The following is a 14,376-nucleotide window of genomic DNA, read 5'->3' as shown; positions in this document are numbered from 1 at the left end:
AAAGAGAAATTACAGTCCATCATTACTTTAAGACATGAAGGTCAGTCAATACGGAACATTTCAAGAACTTTTAAAGTTTCTTCCAAGTGCAGTCGCAAAAACCATCAAGCGCTATGATGAAACTGGCTCTCATGAGGACCACCACAGGAATGGAAGACCCAGAGTTACCTTTGCTGGAGAGGATAAGTTCATTAGAGATACCAGCCTCAGAAATTGCAGCCCAAATAAATGCTTCACAGAGTTCAAGTCACAGAGACATCTCAACATCAACTGCTCAGAGGGGACTGTGTGAATCAGGCCTTCATGGTCGAATTGCTGCAAAGAAACCACTACTAAAGGACGCCAATAATAAGAAGAGACCTGCTTGGGCCAAGAAACACGAGCAATGGACATTAGACCGGTGGAAATGTGTCATTTGGTCTGGAGTCCAAATTTGAGATTTTTGGTTCCAACCGCTGTGTCTTTGTGAGACGCGGTGTGGGTGAACGGATGATCTCCGCATGTGTAGTTCCCACCGTAAAGCATGGAGGAGGTGGTGTTATGGTGTGGGGGTGCTTTGCTGGTGACACGGTCTGTGATTTATTTAGAATTCAAGGCACACTTAACCAGCATGGCTACCACAGCATTCTGCAGCGATACGCCATCCCATCTGGTTTGGGCTTAGTGGGACTATCATTTGTTTTTCAACAGGACAATGACACAACACACCTCCAGGCTGTGTAAGGGCTATTTTACCAAGATGGAGTGCTGCATCAGATGACCTAGCCTCCACAATCCCCCGACCTCAACCCAATTGAGATGGTTTGGGATGAGTCGGATGGCAGAGTGAAGGAAAAGCAGCCAACAAGTGCTAAGCATATGTGGGAACTCCTTCAAGACTGTTGGAAAAGCATTCCAGGTGAAGCTGGTTGAGAGAATGCCAAAAGTGTGCAAAGCTCACATCACGGCAAAGGGTGGCTATTTGAAGAATCTCAAATATATATTTGTTTAACACTTTTTTGGTTACTACATGATTCCATACGTGTTATTTCATAGTTTTGATGTCTTCACTATTATTCTTCAATGTAGAAAATAGTCAAAATAAAGAAAAACCCTTGAATGAGTAGGTGTGTCCAAACTTTTGACTGGTACTGTATGTATGTATGTATGTATGTATGTATGTATGTGTATATATATATATATATATATATATATATATATATATATATATATATATATATATATATATATATATATATATATATACATACACACTGTATATACCTTTCCGTGATTATCTCTTTACTCAACCTCAACTTAGAATGTAGCCATGCGAAACATGGAGGGATGGAAACAAGACATTACAGATTTTATTGCTTTAGGGATCAGTATGTAATCTTGCCCTTTATTTTAGCCAGAGCTGTCAAGAAGGCCAAACACACATACAAACCTAAAATCCAACCTCAACAGACACACAGGCTCTCAGGCTTCCTTCCATGCATACACAAGGACACATACACACGGACACACACAGCCCCTGATCAGGAATGCTTTCTTTTAAGGGTTAAGATAAGCCTGAGGATAGTACACAGCTTGGTGTACTCTTGTGAAGAAGGACAACATATAATTTCCTGGATAAGACATTTTGTGAGATCAGTATATATATATATACATACTGATCTCACAAAATGTCTTATCCAAAATGTAAAGCAAAAATTTGCTTGCTAAAATAGAATATGCAGAAGGCTGCAGACAGAAGGCCATCCACAGTGTTCAGGAGGATCTGGAGACGAGGCAAACATCCTTCTGATCATAATGGGTAAGTAACACGTTAGGAATGATCAAATTGCTGCATAAACTAGATACAACCTCCAACAGATGCTTTTTATCAAAGGCCATTTCTTTCATGATTTGTCTGAGCAGTACACATCGAATGCATACCATCAAAAACACCTTGTCCTTCCTTGAGTTCACCCTGCCCACGCTAATGTGTTGGCCATCTTTACGGTTTCCAACTCAAGCTCTAACAGGGTCTCGGAGTCCTCCAATACCTTTCAACAGACAGTCACAACAGACGTTTCAATGACAAACAGTGGTGTTGGCGGTGCATAGGTACAGTGCAGAGCTTAACCCTTCTGTATCAAGTAGATCTCTTCCCTAATGCCTTTCCATTTAGCCTCTCACTTCCAGTACTGAAAAAACAGCAGAGATACTGTGTACTGGGATATATGTCCAGTTAGCCTCCATGCTCCATGTTTGTACTTGGTCCAAGCATAAAGACGTGACACAGACAACCAGACACATTCAGGACAACATGGAAACAGACACCCAAAAGGTCACTGCTATACAGGACTTCAGGTCTCATCTGGGAGGATGTTAAGAGATTGCTCACTCTTTAAAGCACACATTTTCCTTTACAGAGAAAGAGTTGGAGAGAGCTGCATATGGTTCATAAAAGAGGGGTCAGAGCATTTGGCGTACAGGAGAACAACAATCGATGAGTAAGCCACAATTTATACTGTGGCGTGAAACAAAATTGAGTTTTAGAACATAAACCACTGGTGCTCTTTTCAAGTACGGCTATTATTGGCTGTATTTGATGGTACTAAATATAGGATCTATATCATACACCTGTACAATGACTCTAATTGCTCTTGCTGAGAGAACCTTTTCATATGAATTGTCCTTTATAAGAAAAGAAAAAGGGCCCTCTATAATATGTGTAAGCACATCGTCAGTAGACTTAAAAATATATATCATGCAGCAAGTCTAAGCCGTTTGATAAATGTAAGCTCCCAATATTAACACTTTAAGATTTTTTTAACAGGCACAATAGTGTTACCCTGGATAGGAATGTAAAAAATAAAAAAATCTCCCTAATGCCATAGCAATGGAGTACAACACTGCCATAGCAACAGAAAAATCACAATATCATTCATTATGATCTAAAGACGCTAACATGGATACTTAAAATCAACTACTTGGAAGTCGTAAAAAATAAGATAACAATCGCAAAAAAAACAACTATTGCTTCATACAGAATCAGTAGTAGTATTGAGAACAATCCTCACACATTCCCATAGAGAATGCAGGGACTGCCAGTCCAGCACAGTAGTAAGGCATCGATCATTTGTGTTGGCAAAACAAAACAGAAACTAAAACGTAACAAAAAAACATATACATCTGTATTTAATTACACCTTTCTATAACTAGAAAACCTTAATATGTGCAAAAATGTAAATCTTACAAATGTGGAATAGGTTGATAGCTAAAAGGAATATAGGAATGCCATCGTCCCCCTCCTGTGTGTCTGCCCAGCGGGGTCAGCAACAGACAGATAGGTGACTGATGTTCCAGGCTGATTGGGTCAGACTTCACGTCGACTGAACAGTCTTCTTTAATTTCTCTATCTCCATCTGAAAGGCAGGCAGGAACACACACAGCATGCGTTTTAACACATTTTCTCATGAGGAGCCAGCATCAGATGTAATTCTGATAACATCGTAGCTAACAGCCTCACAGAGAAATACATATGGGTATCAGCTCTTGAATGAAATAATGTATTATTTCCACTTGCGGTGCAACTTAACCCATCCATACCAAAGCAGGGATTTTTCTGTCATTGTAATCATTGGGTGGGCTGCCTAAGTGTTTTTTTGGGTCGCCTAAGTCCAAACAGCATAATTATTATATATATATATATATATATATATTTATTTTTTAAATGCAATTTTCGGGATGGAAAAAACACTTTCAGTGTAGAAATGATAATGGACCTATATATTTTTTTAATAATCTTTGAGAACTAACAATCACCAAAATAAAAGCTAGACAGTCGGGGAGAATTTAAAATTCTAAAAATAAATTTAGCAGTACTGATTTAGTTATTATGTTTGAGCAGAAAAACACACCATTAGCCATGGCAAAATGCATAGAATTGCAGGAAACTAGTTTTAAAACTGCAACATTTTCTCTTAGCTCCATGGCAGAATATGTATAATCGTAGGAAATTAGCTTTAAAACTAACATTTTCTCTCAGCTGCATGGCAAAATTTGTAGAATTGCAGGAAATCCGCTTTAAAACGGCAAACACTTCTCTCGGCTCCATGGAGAAATTTGAATAATTGCAGGAAATTGGCTTAAAAATGCTAAAATGTCTCCACACCACCAAGTGTTGTGCGCCGACGAGCCAATCAGGCTCATTGCCACAAACCTCTACCACGCCCACCACCTAAGCCCCTTTTTGATTCAGAAAAGACCCTGCCATAGAATTGACAATATTAGTGGAAACGGCTGCACAGCTAGAGCTATGAGCAATGACAGGAACAATAGAGTTCAATCATGAGTCACCACTAGGGTTGCAAAGCGAGGGTATATTACTGAAACTTTCGAATTTTACCAGTAAACTACCAGAATTTTGGTAACTTAAGGAATATATGGAATTTGATCACATGACATCTAGAGGCCTTTTGGGGTACTTCAGATTATCACAGGTGTCTTTAATCATCTCTGCCCCTCTGTGTGGCCTTATCACATGTAAAATATATAAACAAATCAAATAAGATGATTAAAAAATAAAAATTTGAATGACAAAGCCGTAAAACATTATCCTAAACATAAACTATAAACTTAATGAATACCTTTGGTCTTTATTTTTATTCTTTAAATCACACGTATTTATTTTACTATGTCAATATGTTTTTGTTGTAAATGTTTTGGGGACAAACTGGTGGCAGTTGTGAAAAAAAACAATAGTTGGAAGAGTTGCAGAGTTAATTGAAAATAATGGCATTGTTTTCTCTTGAAAATGGTCTATCCACTAGAAACTCATGGACAATTTGGACACAGATATTTAAAAAATGTAATACTATATGAATACATTTAAAAGTTATTCAAGTATAAATTACCAAAGTTACCATAGACTACACAATAATTACCAAAATGACAGGAGATTCCGGTAACTTTGGTAAATTACCAGTAGCTTTGTAACCCTAGTCACCACAATCAGTGTAAATCATTACTGTGAGACTGTGGCACATTGTATACACTTACACCCACAGCATGCCTTCTCCTAAAACACACTGTCATTTCATGCTCACCCTCATTTGAATACTAATAGGCAGGTTGACTGAAGACGACAGAAATTTGCCACAATATGAAAAGCTCTCACTCAGACTCAGTAAATGGAATACAAAGATATGAGAGAGAGAGCGAAAGAGCGAAAAATACAGAAAAAGGGAAAGAGGGAGAACAGGAAAGAGATTGAACAAAATCGATAAGACAAATATTAAGGAAGAAAGCTATAAAAAAGTGTGTCTTGTATTATGGATTATTTCTGAATGAATGCAGACAGATGCTACAGTTCCCAGTCTTAAATAAGACCTCTGCAGTGCTTCTGTAAATCGACACGTGGATGCAGCAAAAGGGGGTTGAGGTGGGGAGGGCAGAGATAATCTTTAGCGGGGTGGATGTGTGTATGCTTGGGGCCCAGAAGGGGGTCTAGAAAAGCCTGCCTCCCCTCACTGCTCCTGGGGAGAAGGATGGACAAGGTTGGGGTAGGCTGGGTCCGACGCCCTGGGTAGTGCTGAGTAGGGCCATAAAGGATCCCGCAGCGTGTGCTCGGCGTGGGTGTGTCCAATACTAATGTGTGTTCGTATCTCTCACCCTCTGACTGGACCCATCAGGCTTACACACTCTGACAAGCTCTGATGTAAAGATGGACATGGTGATGAATTTACCTGCAGGGCCACTCGTTTCAACCTCTCCTCGTCCAGCTCGCTTCTCAGCTCTGCCATCTCTCTCCTGCAAAGCAAAGCCAAGACGTTCACAAGGCTCCTCAGTGCTCGACTGGCTAGCATCTGATCAACAATAAGATCACATCACCATTGCTCTGTCTGAACAGGCTTCACTCACAAGTTCTAACAGTGAATCGTCTATTTACCTCCCCAAAAACAAGCCATAGGGCACTATATAAAGTCTGAAAAAGGTCCACAAAGAAAAACTGTTGACTGATATTTCTAGCTAGCTTTGATAATGATGAAGCTAAAGGATCTTAACAAGGCAACATTTGTTTGGACAACTAAACAGAGAGAACATTACATTTAAAGGGATAGTCCGACATTCTTTTTTCTACTTACCCTGAGTCAGATGAACTCATGGATACCATTTTTATGTCTCTGTGTGCAGTTTGAAGGAAGTTAAGGTAGTTTCTAGAGTCATTGCTAACTACCATGCTGGTCGTTCCTGTAGACTTCCAGTCACTGTGCTAACGCTATGCTCCAGAAGCTACCTTCAAACTATATGCAGAGACATAAAAATGGAATTCATGAGTACTGACTCTGGGTAAGTAGAAAAAAGGGCTTGATTGGAAAAATGACGCACTTTCCCTTTAAAGTCAGAGTTTGAGAGTAGCACATAGAAACTGAACTACAACATCTAAGGAAAGTGGTAGTTAGTTACATTTGCTGGGTCTTGAGGAGCTCCACAGACAGCAGCAGTTCTTTCATCTGGGATTGGAGGTCTTCCAGCTCAGACCTCCGCTCCTCTGGCTCTGCCATGGGCTTGGGCTCTGTGCTGGGGCCTGGGCTGCGGCTTCGGCTGGGGACTGGGCTGGAGCTAGGGCTGGGGCTTCTGTGGCCAGGTGCAGATGCCAGGTAGGCTTTGGGCCCCTCCGACAGGGATAGGCTGGGCTTGAGGACAGGAGACTGGGAGTGTGAGTTGTACATGGAAGGCTGTGGACACGAGACACATACTGTTAGCTGGACAGGGGAATCCTAAATATTCTTAGACAATTATGTGCTTCCAACTTTGTGGCAACAGTTTGGGGAAGGCCGTTTCCTGTTTCAGCATGACAATGCCCCCGTGCACAAAGTGAGGTCCATACAGAAATGGTTTGTTGAGATCGGTGTGGAAGAACTTGACTGGCCTGCACAGAGCCCTGACCTCAACCCCATCAAACACCATTGGGATGAATTGGAACACCGACGGCGAGCCAGGCATAATCAACCAACATCAGTGCCCGACCTCACTAATGTTCTTGTGGCTAAATGGAAGCAAGTCCCCGCAGCAATGTTCCAATATCTAGTGGAAAGCCTTCCCAGAAGAGTGGAGGCTGTTATAGCAGCAAAGGGTGGACCAACTCCTTATTAATGCCCATGATTTTGGAACGAGATGTTACTTTTGGTCATGTAGTGTAGATATGTACATGAAGGCAGGGTAAAGTGACTAGGCATCAGGATAGAAAATAATGTGAGTAAAATAAAGAACAGAGCAGCAGCAGCAAATGATGAGAGTAAAAGTGTGTGAGTGTTTTGTGTTGCGTCAGTATGCGTAGTGTATGTGAATGTATGTGGGTTTTGTGTGGGAGTGTCAATGTAGTGTGTGAGTGAGTATATGGTGTGTATATAGTCTAGTGCAGTGGTCACCAAGGCATTCCACCAAGGCATTCCTAGTCGATCACAAAACATTTCAGTAAAAAAACGATAAAGCATTGCGTTCCTGTTTAAAAATAAATAATTTAGTGCTGTTGACGGTAGATGCACTTGATTCAGCAAAGTGTTCCCATTTTGAACCATTTCATGTGTCTGAAAGTAGAACTCTGCCTACCCGGCAGGCCTAGAGAGCAAATCAAGTGCACCTACCGGCCAACCGCTGGCCAATCAGATAGCTCAGATCACCGTGTCTGCAGTTTCCTTGAACCATAGATGTAAAAAGAAGCCTCTTGCGCACAGCAAAGTTAATACTGTGAGATTAAAACGTTTAAAACCATGACTAGAGACTCAACGAATACAACAAAGCGCTGCAGTTTTTATGAGTAAGTTAATGTTGAAGTTGTTATTCAGCACTGTCAACACTTTGTTCAACACGTTTATATTTTATAAGCCTTAAAATGTGCGTTCTCCCTACTTCCACTCACGCTACACCCAGCACTGCAGCTGCAATGAATGAGTATAGCAGTGTTTCGATAAGCTTGCATTGTTATTATTAGCGGCTTGTCTCTTTTTTTATATACAGTAATATTAAAAACTTTATCTGGACATCGGATTAACAACATGAATTGGTGCATGAGGCAGAAAAAATGGTCTGTGACTTGAGTTTCGCCATCAGCTGGAAGACTGTGTCCCCTTTCCTCACCGCTGCCCTCTCCCTCCCCTCAGACTGACCATCAGATGCAGGCCAATACAAGTAATACAACAAATTATCTATTACCAGTATGACCATATACCAATTTAAAAACAATTTTTTATTTCTAAATGGTCTGAGATGAACAACATTGGCAGGGCAATTCAAGTATAGCCAATATGCAGTGATAATGTATTGGGCATATAGCCTACTACAACATCAAATTGCTACATAACTGTTTTTAATAGGTCCAGGATGAACAGGCTTTGGTTTTTTAAGTCATGTTAAAAAAAAAATCTGAGTGGTAGATCTCGGCATGCATTTTGACTCAAAGTGATCTTGATTTAGAAAAGGTTAGTGACCACTGGTCTAGTGAGTGTGTGTAGGGTCAGTGCAAGATAGAGTCAGTGCAGATAGTTTGGGTACCATTAATTGACTATTTAGCAGTCTGGCCATTTAGCAGTCTTATGGCTTGGGGGTAGAAAGCTGTCTCGGAGCTTGTTGGTCCGAGAGCCGATGCTCAGGTACCGTTTGCCGGATGGTAGCAGAATGAACAATCTATGGCTTGGATGGCTGGTGTCTTTGGCAACTTTTCAGGCCTTCCTCTGACACCGCCTTATATAGAGGTCATGGATGGCAGGGAGCTCGGCCCCAGTGATGTACTGAGCTGTCTGCACCACCCTCTGTAGCGCTTTGCGGTCAAGATAGGTGCATTTGGCATACCAAGCGGTGATGCAGCCAGTCAAGATGCTGTCGATGGTGCAGTTGTAGAACATTTTGAGGATCTGAGGGCCTACGCCAAATCTTTTCAGCATCCTGAGGGGGAAGAGGCGATGCCATGCCCTCGTCACGACTATACGGGTGTGTGTGGACCATGTTAAGTCCTTAGTGATGTGGACGCCACAACACATGTTTGTGTGAACGCCAGAAGCTTGCGACTGTGCTGTACTGGAGGGATCACGGTTCATCAAGATAAGAGGGCTTTCATACAGCGAAGGGAGGGATGACAGGAGGAAAACATTAACGACAGACGTATTAGTGAGGGATTACTCAGAGGCACTGAGAGAGGTCTCCAAGAGGTCTCTATGACTTAACTGAAGAACACAAGATGGTTGCAGGCCTTTTTTCATGGGATATATTAGTTCATTTCTATAGTCCATTTCTGAGCTGAGACATATGTTTTGTTGTTCTTTTTTTGGGGTGTTGAATTCCCTGCTGAGGGAAAATATTGGCTGAGGTGACTAACTTGCAGCAATAGGATCCATTTTGGATGAATCACAAGTGTCTGAACAGAGATCGATCTAATGTACATTTGGGACATTGATCCATACATACAAAATAGTTGTTCTGGAATGTTTCTTGGTGTATCAAACATACAAGTTCAATACAGGTCGGACACTGACCAATACAATCAGACACATTAATGTCATCGTTACCTTTCTCGTGTCTATCAACTTTGGTTTGGGGGCTTCCTCCTCATCCAACTTTAAGGTTTTCTCCACGCTGATGTCCTTGTTTGGCTGAGAAGACATTTAAAAAAATCACAACAGGTCTGCTCAGTTTCTGACACACCTTGGCAGACACTGAGACACTCTGGGTTGTCATGTCCATCTGTTTCTAATGGAAGGCTTTCACATTACTCTTCAGGGAACTCAGTCAATCAAAGACAATCGGAACGACCAGACAGCTCTCCTCTCAGCCCTTCATGTAACTCAAATGTCTTTTCAATTGGACCTGTAGTACCCTGTTCCCATCTCACCCCAACTCCCCCGACCCATCATGAGGTGCAGATAAGGTGAGGTCTCTGTATATGGAATGTGGTGATATACATTTACTGTACAGAGAGGGCCTGCATGTGGAAATTCTGAGAGGAATTTGATGTATCAATGTAATGTATGGAGCAAGATGAACACGTGTGGTGTGTAAGTGTGGGTGTGCTGAGTTGTGTGTCCTCAGTAGCGTGTTGGTATTTCACGGTGTGTGTGTACTCACCGAGTGGCCTCCTCCAAACTGAGCGGGCAGCCTCCTGCCAGGCATCTTTGGCCTGTTAGCGGTGGGGTGAGACAGCTTCTCAGAGATAGACGACAGATCAAAGCTCATCAGTTCTTCACAGAGAAAGAGAAGAGAACAAAGAGAGAGAAAATAATTTTGGGATAAACCATTTTTGAAAGGAAAACGATTTTACGCATATTGTAATTAATTATATAGGTAATATTTCATAGAAATATGGAAACACTGGACAGTTACTTTAAGACGGCCTTGAGAATTGTATACATTGAAACATTGCCACACAGTATGACACCCTCTTCAATCACTATAACACAAAGAAAAACAAAGCCATCACTACAATCTAAGTAAGTACTATATAGCCCTATTTAAAGACTATAGACAGGATCTTAATTAAGTAACGTTGCAGAACTCCCAGAGGAGTGAAGATGGAGGTAAAGGAGAATGAGGAGTGTGTTTCCGTGTTTGTCTTCATGTCCTGAGCCCATGGGGCTGATGACCTCTGGAAGTGAGGAGCCATCATGGTTTTAGCAGCTATTTTGTCGCTTTTAGCGGTATGGCTCACAGACACGACTCCCTAGTTAACTTCTATCCTCCACACCGTCATTATTAGGCAGTGGGCCATAGCAAGCTATCTGCTTTAGTTTTCTGGATGATCGATCTCTGTCGAGGGAGGAGCTAGTTATTACGTAGTGTATATTTACATATTCTGAAAACATTTCAGTTTGTTGGCAATGCCAAGTTGAGCAATTTTCTTTAAAATACTTTTATGTTCGCTAGCTGGACAGGCAAATGCCGCTGAGTACTAAACTGTAAACCAATCAAAACTTTGTACTGCAAGGTATGCTATACACTCAGTGACCCATTTATTAGGTACACCACCCTGTTCATGAAAATGGTTAGCCCCTACAGACAGTGAGTCACGTGGCCATGGCTTGCTATATGAAGCAGGCAGACAGGCATCCAGTTGCTGTTCGATTGAACATTAGAATAGGCAAAACAAGTGACCTAAGCGACGTTGAGCGTAGTATGATCCTAGATGCCAGGCGCGCCGGTTTCGAGTATCTCAGAAACGGCCAGCCTCTTGGGCTTTTCACGCACGACAGGGTCTATTGTTTACAGACAATGGTGCAACAAACAAAAAACATCCAGTCAGCGGCAGTCCTGCAGGCGAAAACAGCTTGTTGATGAGCGGTCGAAGGAGAATGGCAAGAATCTGGCCACAAACAGGCAAATAGCGGTGTGCAGAACAGCATCTCGGAAACCACAACTCGTCGGTCCTTGTCACGGGTGGGCTATTGCATTGGACAACCACACCGGGTTCCACTCCTATCAGCTAAAAACAAGAAGAAGCGGCTCCACTAGGCACACGATCACCAACACTGGACAATTGAGGAGTGGAAAAACGGCGCCTGATCCAACAAATACCAGTTCCTGTTGCATCATGCTGATGACAGAGTCAGGATTTAGCGTAAGCAGCATTAGTCCATGGCCCCATCCTGCCTGGTGTCAACTGTACAGGCTGGTGGCGGTGTTGTAATGGTGTGGGGAATGTTTTCCTGGCACATGTTAGGTCTGTTGATACCAATTGAGCAACATTTGAACGCCACACCTTGTAGAATCCATACCACAAAGAATTCAGGCTGTTCTGGAGGCCAACCCGGTACTAGATGGGTGTACCTAATAAACTGGCCACTGAGTATGTGTAGGCTATGCCATATGTATTGGCTAATTTGCATATGTAGCTGTTGTTTTTAAACCTTCATTCTAGCATACATGACACACACACATCTTTCTATCTACATCCATTTATTTATATATTTTTTAATGCAAATTATATAATTGAATGTTTATTTAAGCCTGCAGCTAGTTACTTGAAATGAGACAATCATGCCAAAACATGATAAAACATTTAATTAACTGACAGAGATAGCTAATGAAACACTAGTTTTCTGAGCAGGCACATTGAAGTTTACATTATTAGCTGGCTATTGGCTATGCTAGTTAACTCTAACAGGCTAGCTTTCAATAAATTGACAAAATGGTCAATAGAGTTACCTCTTCATATGATCAAGACCATTGCATGCTGCATATCTGAAGTGCACTCAAAAACAGATATTTATCTTATTTCAGTTTTTGGGACCTAACATTAGTTCCTCTTAACACACTGACAGCAGATCACGATTTCATTGTAGGCTGTGTTTACACCTTTAGATGGAAGCAGGCCATTGGCTGCCTTCATCACGAGGGGTATGTACGGGAGTTCTGATTGGTTCCAAGTTTAGCAGTTTGCAAATTTGCCTGAGCAGACAGTGTTGAAATATACTTTTTTTCTGAGAAAATGAGCACGAATTGAAGGTGCCAACAAATTTGACAGTAATCATAAGAATATTTCACTGTCATATACAAAAAATAATTATCAGCTCCACCCTTGACATATATCGATCAACTTCACTGTTTTCGGCGTCGGCCCTCCACCTACATTCTGAGAACTCTCCTCACCTAAACTCCCTCGTCCTCCCTCACCTTTCTGTCTCTCTCCATCCCTTTCTCTCTTCCTAAAAGCTCTTCTCTTAATGTTTTTCCTGTTTGTGATTGTCCTTGGCATGAAACGAGAGGTGATGTAAACAGAAGCAACCTCCCTCCCTTTCCTCTTTCTCTATCCGTCTATCCTCCTTTATCCCTCCATTCTCCCCAACTCCTGGACTCAGGACACAAGCTGAAAAATGATCTTTCCATGGGTTTAGAGGATTAAATCAACACATTAGCAACAACAACTCTAAAAATATATTTTTTTAGAGTAATTTGGGATTTAACGGGCAAAGCTGTCCATATACCTTAGAGCATTTGATAATGTGTCAAAGTATTTTCATCTGTGATACAGAATCATTGTCAATCTACCGGTACGCTTCAAAGGGCAAATCAATCACATACAATATGCATAATGTTAGCAAAAGCCTTGAAAAAACATGAACACAATCTCCCAACAAAAGAAAAACATCCTTTAAGAAACGGCCAAGCTCTCAGTATAGTGATGCAGGTCTTTAGATGTTGTACACATGAAATTGTGTAATTCCGAGCGTTAAAAGCAATGTTATATTCCCTTTTGGGTGACTCGAGTGGTTCCATTTTACGTGTAGCCTGCTGCTACAGGTAACTGCCAAGATAAAGGAACGCCAACATATAGTGTCTTAATAGGGCGTTGGGCCACTACGAGTCACCAGAACTGCTTCAATGCACCTTGGCATAGATTCTACAAGTGTCTGGAACTTCCTGTGTGGAAGCACCCCATGCTTTCAATTAGGGTTGTCACGATAACAGCATTGTGATACTACAATACATGATTTTCCTTGTTAAAAAGGAAAACACAAAGCAGACTAAACTCTTTGGTCCTTTAAAAAACCTACTGTTTGTAAAATATTGTGTGCTATAGCTTGGAAAAGAAACGTGTGATTCTGGGTGACAACATAAGGCTGTTTGTTTCCAACATTAGGACTGTTTTCCTCAGGAAATTCAGTCCACTTCATGTTTTGTTTCTTTGCCACGATACCTCTGAGTATCGCGATCCCTCTGAGTATCGCGATACTGGTATCGTGACAACCCTACTTTCAATATACTTTGTATCCCCCATTTACTCAAGTGTTTCCTTTATTTTGGCAGTTACCTGTAAAATGGATGGAGAGGTATCGCACGAGTCGCAACAAAATGGAATATAAGGTGGGGGATAACGTTTGGAATGACAATTTCTACAGACCTGCATCCCTATACTGAGAGCTTTGCCGTTTCTGAAAGGATGTACAGTGGGGAAAAAAAGTATTTAGTCAGCCACCAATTGTGCAAGTTCTCCCACTTAAAAAGATGAGAGAGGCCTGTAATTTTCATCATAGATACACGTCAACTATGACAGACAAATTGAGAAAAACAAATCCAGAAAATCACATTGTAGGATTTTTAATGAATTTATTTGCAAATTATGGTGGAAAATAAGTATTTGGTCACCTACAAACAAGCAAGATTTCTGGCTCTCACAGACCTGTAACTTCTTCTGTAAGAGGCTCCTCTGTCCTCCACTCGTTACCTGTATTAATGGCACATGTTTGAACTTGTTATCAGTATAAAAGACACCTGTCCACAACCTCAAACAGTCACACTCCAAACTCCACTATGGCCAAGACCAAAGAGCTGTCAAAGGACACCAGAAACAAAATTGTAGACCTGCACCAGGCTGGGAAGACTGAATCTGCAATAGGTAAGCAGCTTGGTTTGAAG

At 41.4% G+C, this 14,376-nt stretch overlaps 1 protein-coding gene across 1 annotated transcript in view; it reads right to left on the bottom strand.

Annotated features, from left to right (window-relative positions):
* Positions 1–1,660: 1,660 nt before the first annotated feature.
* Positions 1,661–14,376, bottom strand: part of LOC311106983 (CD2-associated protein-like) — a 94,043-nt gene continuing 81,327 nt past the window's right edge. The window contains exons 15-19 of the mRNA XM_084149402.1: positions 10,093–10,205; positions 9,537–9,620; positions 6,439–6,710; positions 5,718–5,781; positions 1,661–3,395 (exon numbers count right to left, since the gene is read on the bottom strand). Coding sequence (XP_084005528.1) covers positions 3,354–3,395; positions 5,718–5,781; positions 6,439–6,710; positions 9,537–9,620; positions 10,093–10,205 — 575 coding nt within the window. The 3' untranslated portion in view covers positions 1,661–3,353. The remainder of the gene's footprint in view (positions 3,396–5,717; positions 5,782–6,438; positions 6,711–9,536; positions 9,621–10,092; positions 10,206–14,376) is intronic.

This window comes from Coregonus lavaretus, assembly GCF_964263955.1.
Source record: "Coregonus lavaretus genome assembly, chromosome: 31".
Taxonomy (NCBI): domain Eukaryota; kingdom Metazoa; phylum Chordata; class Actinopteri; order Salmoniformes; family Salmonidae; genus Coregonus; species Coregonus lavaretus.
Note: the sequence above shows the minus strand (reverse complement) of the source record. Positions and strands in the feature narration are given on the sequence as shown.